Source organism: Propithecus coquereli, unplaced genomic scaffold, assembly GCF_000956105.1.
Source record: "Propithecus coquereli isolate 6110/MARCELLA unplaced genomic scaffold, Pcoq_1.0 Scaffold46, whole genome shotgun sequence".
NCBI lineage: Eukaryota > Metazoa > Chordata > Mammalia > Primates > Indriidae > Propithecus > Propithecus coquereli.
In genome coordinates this window covers 1,582,089-1,588,262 of record NW_012150396.1, presented here as the reverse complement: position 1 = coordinate 1,588,262, position 6,174 = coordinate 1,582,089, and the positions used below count along the sequence as shown (strand labels likewise).

Genomic DNA, 6,174 nt, shown 5'->3' with positions numbered 1-6,174 from the left:
CCATCATGACCAAGTGCCAACTGTCATGCACTAAAGGAGACCTCAGCAGCACCGTGCGTGCATAAACACAGTACCTCTTCCTAAGAAATAAAGATGGACTCGTTGTCAGCAGAAATCACAAATTTATTAACTCTTAAATATATCAATCAGCCATTTACCATTATGGCAAGAAATATATACAGTGTCCCATGGTAAACTGCAGTGTTTCAAAATGACAGAAGATAATAAAGGTGTAATTCAGTTGTGGTGGAGAGAACAAATCACGATGTCCTCACATCCGAGTGTGGAAGACAAACTCGATCTACGGTAATACTTCAGCACCACATGCTAAATTAAAAGTGTAAAAAAAAAAAACACTCTACACCTATTTATTTTAAAATACATGTATGCCACGTGTAGCCGCTTCACAAAAAGGTCAAAGAAATTAAAAAGGGAAAAATGAGGCCGTTACTTTTTCACAGATCTCATTGGCAGGTTAACATGGCTCAATACATTTACTGTATATATTTATTTTAAATATATATTGTTTTAAATTGTGTAATAATTATCAGAAAAGCTTCAACCCATCTATCATACATCCACTAGCAATAATATCTAAGGTGATTAGTGATCAACACAGAAAGGTGGTATGAGAGAGAAGAAGGAGGGTTGTTTTTTTGTTGTTTTGTTTTTGTTTTTTGCTTCTGCTTTAAAAATAGGCTTCTGAGGACAGTGAATTACTATCGTGAAAATAACGCGGATGGAGATTCCATGCACTAGAAAGCATTTCAGGGAAGAGAAAAAGCCTCACGGGAATTGAATCAACAAAGAAGTGAGGAGCACGAAGAGAACCCAGGACATTTCCCTTTTCTTTTTGTTTTAAACTGGAAAATCCTAACTCCTTAGAGGAAGCTAATGGTACTCTGACTCAAGAGAGAAGCTGAAAAAGCACAAGTCACAAAGATCAAGTTCAAAACGCTTATGAGAATGGAAAACATTCCTAAGCTTCTCTAACTTGAGAAAACTAGCCAGTGATGATCGGTGGGGGGTGGGGGGGTTGCATTCCACAAGGAAGAACTCAGTGCATTTGCAAAAATCCTTCTCCACTAACAACTTAGTATTCTCCTGGCGATTGTCCCAATCAGTAAGACATTGCAGTCACAGGAGCAACTTATCTGCTTTTACCCTAAGTTTAAACAATTCGAATACCTCCAACTTAGTTAGGACACCTAAGTCCAAACTAGAGCCTAAGCAGAATTAAAAACCTTCAAAGTCTTGACAACATTTTTGTGGACCCTGAAGATGATCAAAAGTGCTAGTTTAGCTACTCCCAAAAGGCCTTGATTTCTATTTTAGCCTCATTTTGCAAATTTCGCTTTCATTCTTTTCTCATATACTCCCAGCCAAAAAAATAATAAAAAAGAGGAAAGAATGGAACAAAAGAAAAATAAAAAAGGAAGCAAACAAAAGCAACAAATAGGAAATAAATGAAATAAAGAAAACAGAGCACAGATTTGAGAAAGAAAAAAAATTCAATGTAGAAAATTCACCAAAACAATGTGAGTATATACTAAAGTGACCAAACTCGTAAGTGATGTGAATTTTTCCAGTTTACATAGTTTGACCAAAAACCACATGGCTTTAGATGATAGCGAACCATCTGATTCTTGCTTCCACATTCCTAAGTGATTTTGCCCACATATCAACCTTCTTCAACTGTTAAACAGCAAAGCTCTCAATGAAAAATCATCCACTTCAACCAGGATCACACCAGGAAACTGAAGGTGTATTTTTTTGCCTTTTTTTTTTAAAAAAAAAAAAAACACAAACAAACCACAACAGATTAACAGCAAAGAGTTCTAAAAAATTTACATTTCTCTTACAAACTGTCATTCAGAAAACAATAGTTTTTAAGTCTGTTAAATCTTGGCATAAGCAGAGAAACTCGATGAATAGTTGTACTTGGAATCTTGTGGAATTTTTTGTCTGACCTCCCCCCATTGGTTGCCAACAGCAATTTAAGTTTGCGTGGAGCATCCCCGCAGCTGGAGTGTAAACAACGTTATAGGAAGGAACATGGTAAGATGACGGATCACATATGCATTACATGTGGGACCTTCACAACTTCATGCACCGAGAAACATGCATGAAGAGGAGGAGAGGACGGCCCAGGATCACCTTCCAGGTGCCTTGAGAACAGAGAATGCAGAGTGGCACTGTCGATATTTAGCTGAAAGGAAAATGGGGGAGGAAGAAATAAATTATATTGTTTTATAAAATACCAAATTGTTTTGCGATAGTTGTGACTAGGTTGCAATTTTATAACACAGCTAACACAGAGATGGAAAACACCATGTATAAGAGATGTTTGCTTGCGATCATTACCAGAAAAATTTCAAAATGTTAAACGAAGACAATATTAAAATAGGAAATCAGTAGTAATTATCTATTTGTTCACACGAAGCTAAGCTAAAAATAAAGAGACAGGGACACAGGCTTCAATCACATTATTAAATCTGAATATGTGTTTTAAGCATTCATATTTGCTAGACAAATTAATAACTGAAAATTATCATTTGGTTGAACTGAAATAGACTCGAAGTTCAAATTCATCCTTAGCTTTTGTCATTATTCTTAGATTCCTCGGGAAATTAAACCTAGAAGTCAATTTAACAAGGAATACAGCATCAAAAGTGGAGAAAACATGCTTATTCTTATTTAATTGGAGGTCTCTTATCTTTAAAGCAACAGCCGGAGGCTGTTTTTTTCTTAAAAGCACTGATAAGGTTCAGTGCTTTGAATGGGCAGATATGCACAATGGCACCACACATATCTGAATGTGTCTAACCCAAGTGTGAGAAACAAATCATTAAAACAACACAGGCATGAAGTTAATTACAGTCAATTTTCAATTATCCTCTGGAATAGCCACTGTGTGAATTTTAAATTTCAGCTTGACTTCCTCCTGTGGCCTGTCCTCATGGCCAAGTACCATTGTACTCAGTAAGGCACAGCAAATTAATTTACATATTCGCCTTAGCCAAAGGCTTATAGGAATTGCAACCTCTTAAAAAACAGTAAGATACGAGAGGAACCCAAAGCTTACTGTCCACGAGGTCTGGATAATTGAGAGTTGTCTGAATTGACCCAAATATAATTTACTTTTGATGTGAGAACACCAAGATTCTAAAATGACACAATCCATATGTTAAAAAAAAATTCTTCTTTAAAAGTTCTACCTTTAAAACAAGGGCTATGCTACAGAATGGGGCTGAACGTCAGACTCAAGAATTCATGCAAAATTGCGATGCGTTTTCAAAGACCTTGTATGTTTTTCACTGAATATAATGCAAGAGAAAATATCCTCCAAAGGAAGAAAACCAGCCATGCAGCTTTGCAGTCCTCAGCTCCTGTCACAGAGTGTCACGGAGCAGGATGTTACTTACAAGACCATATGTGAATGGTTTTCAGGCCTTAGATGTTTTGCCACAAAGAGGTGCCTCCTGAGAAGTTTTCTTTCCCATTTGGAATACAGGGTGGCCTATTAAGAGAAGCCCCATTTAAGCCACCTGGCATAAAATGAAGTTTTCTTAAATAGGCTCTAGCCCATCAACGCTTCAGGGGACAGCAGAAAAACCTCACCCTCTGCTACTGTCTGAACGTGATCCCTTCTATACGCTTCTCTAGTCCCTGGCAGTTTGTGCTGGACCTCTTCGGGATACAAAACAAACATACACACAAAAACCGGTGTCTTCAGTATCTTCATATTCCTTTTGTATCTTTCGCTTAATTACATAGCTATTGTTTTTGAAATGAATTTCAGTCTGTTTTTTTTGTTTTGGTTTGGCTTTTGTTCTTACTGACCCAGTTTTTCCAAATCAACAGTGCCGCATAATTATGAAGGCTATAGGGGAGGCCGTTGAAAAGCACTGTGGTATGTTATCAAACTAGGAAAAGAGAGTGGGTCCTCTCTGCAGGGAGGTGAATGGCTGTTTGTGTGAGCTTGAGTCCCCATGCCACACCCGATGTTGACAGGCCACGCTGGTGAGAGGGTGTGGGAGGAGGTGTGCAGTGGGCCACGCTGCCACTCACTCAGTCTACACTCCCTCTCGGTTTCATCTCACCCCACTTGACTGGTGCAAACAATTTTCCATCATTTCCTCTACTCTGGCTGGAGCCAGCCTTCATCACCCACAGCGTTCCGTCGCGTTAAACCAACATCCTGATACCATACTTGTCTTCACGATTCTCCTTCAGCATGGACCGTCTTCCCTGTGTTTTTTCTATCTTTCTATGTCTCCAAATCCCACTTGTTATTTACGACTTTGTCTAAAAATTCTATCTTAATGCATACAGTGTGCTTCCAAACCGTTACAAACATTCCACTCTACTCTGAAGTCGATTATAAACTTTATTACATAGTTTTATTTTTCCTTTGGAATCAATAATTAGCTGCTTTCTAAACGAGAATGCACACTCCTTGGGGGTAACGTCTTTTCCCTCGCATTGACTCTGGCACAGGCGAAGCACTAGGAGACGGGCAATAAATATCTGTCTAATATTGAGTGTGAGAACAAGCACAGCATGTGAGGTAGAGTGGGGATGTGAGAAAGACACCGTAATACTTTATATTTGCTTTTAAATGCTGTATTTTATACATTTTTCCTAATATCTATGGAAAACCTATGAGATGAAGCTCCTGATAATATATTGGCCATTGTAGAAATGCCTCCCTGTGCTTTCCTCCTGCATCCCCTTCCTGTGCCAACTGTGAAAATGAAGTAACAAACATTTTGTCTGATTACGTGAATCCCCCGGATTTAACCCTGCGAGGAATCACCTTGATAAGCAGGCTCTGGTTCCTATCTAAAATGATCATCTACTGCTCCCTGGTAGGTTTCAACCCACACATGGCCGGTCTGGTTGATCTTCCCAGAGATTCTTCCCACCAAGGCATTATTTCCATCAATGTAACCAACCACTAGCGTTAAGTAACATGTGCCATGCTATTAACAACGGGACAAGTGGAAGGAGCTGACCGTGGGTATGCTAACAAAGAAGCTGACAGCCTGGGAATATTTACTTGATGGGTACGGTCGGTGACCCCGAGCGATGAAAATGAACGTTCTGCCACTTTCCGTCCCGGCGGTGCCACACGCGGGTCTCTTCTGACTGCATGGTCTTTGGCATCCCGCTGCCGTCCATGTACTGCGTGAGCCTGATGTAGGCGATGCAGGCGGCGTCGTCCCCCACCAGGTGCACGTGAGGGTTCAGGATGATAGTGTGGATCGGTTTATTGCTTTTGGACAAAGCTGAAAGAGAACACGAAAAGCAAAAGTTAGTTTCCGTGTCAACTGAGACCAGTAAGAACTTCAGTTGGGACCAATGAATGAAATGCCATTCATACACTCATTAAGTAAATAATTAATCAATCTACTAACTATCTGCTCTCATCAAATGCTGTAAGAGAAAACGCAAAAGTGGAGACGGTCTTTATTTTCTTTGATTCCCTTTACGGGCAATTTGTATGCTACTCTAGAAATTTTGATTGATTGGGGAAAAAGCTGGAGGGATGTATTTATTTATAATAGGAAGTGGTTAGAAACAGAAGCCGTAAGATGAACAGAGGTGGGGCAAGCCTGGCCCAGGTGCACCGAGTGGTTCTGGTCTTCAAAGACGGAAGTGCTGGGGCAGTTGGCAGGGATCTTGTGGTGTTTGCATTTGTTAGTTGATGAAGTATGTGTGGCAAGCAAAGTATATCAAGTATCAAGCATGGAGATCACTGTCTCTAAAAAAGCTGGTGGTAGCATGAATTTGTTTCTGCATCTCGTCCTGTGACTCCCCCTCATAGTAGAGTCCTTTCCATGATAGTTCAGTTGTGATCATCTGGTAAAAATCTCAAATTTGGTGTTGGGCGCATAGCCTGGTTCTGACCCTCAGCTCTTTCCTTGGACTGAGTAGCCCTCACGAGGCTCCAGCCTCTGGTGTTTGGACAGTAGCTACCCATGCCATTATTCAATGCCAAGAGATACGTGTTTTTATTAGAGATGAGATGGTGTTGACCAAGAGTCAGTTGGAGGAAACATGAAATGCTATTGTGAAGCTTTGTTAAAGTGAATTTATTAAATACTTCTTCTTGATTATTTGTTTGAAAGTGCCTAGTGCATATAAGAAAGAGTAATTCATTCAATACAT

General features: G+C 39.7%; 1 protein-coding gene across 1 annotated transcript in view; it reads right to left on the bottom strand.

Annotated features, from left to right (window-relative positions):
* Positions 1-1,897: 1,897 nt before the first annotated feature.
* CAMK2D (calcium/calmodulin-dependent protein kinase II delta) overlaps positions 1,898-6,174 on the bottom strand; it is a 274,275-nt gene continuing 269,998 nt past the window's right edge. Inside the window, exons 18-20 of the mRNA XM_012655072.1 lie at positions 5,063-5,293; positions 3,426-3,520; positions 1,898-2,209 (exon numbers count right to left, since the gene is read on the bottom strand). Coding sequence (XP_012510526.1) covers positions 3,454-3,520; positions 5,063-5,293 — 298 coding nt within the window. The 3' untranslated portion in view covers positions 1,898-2,209; positions 3,426-3,453. The remainder of the gene's footprint in view (positions 2,210-3,425; positions 3,521-5,062; positions 5,294-6,174) is intronic.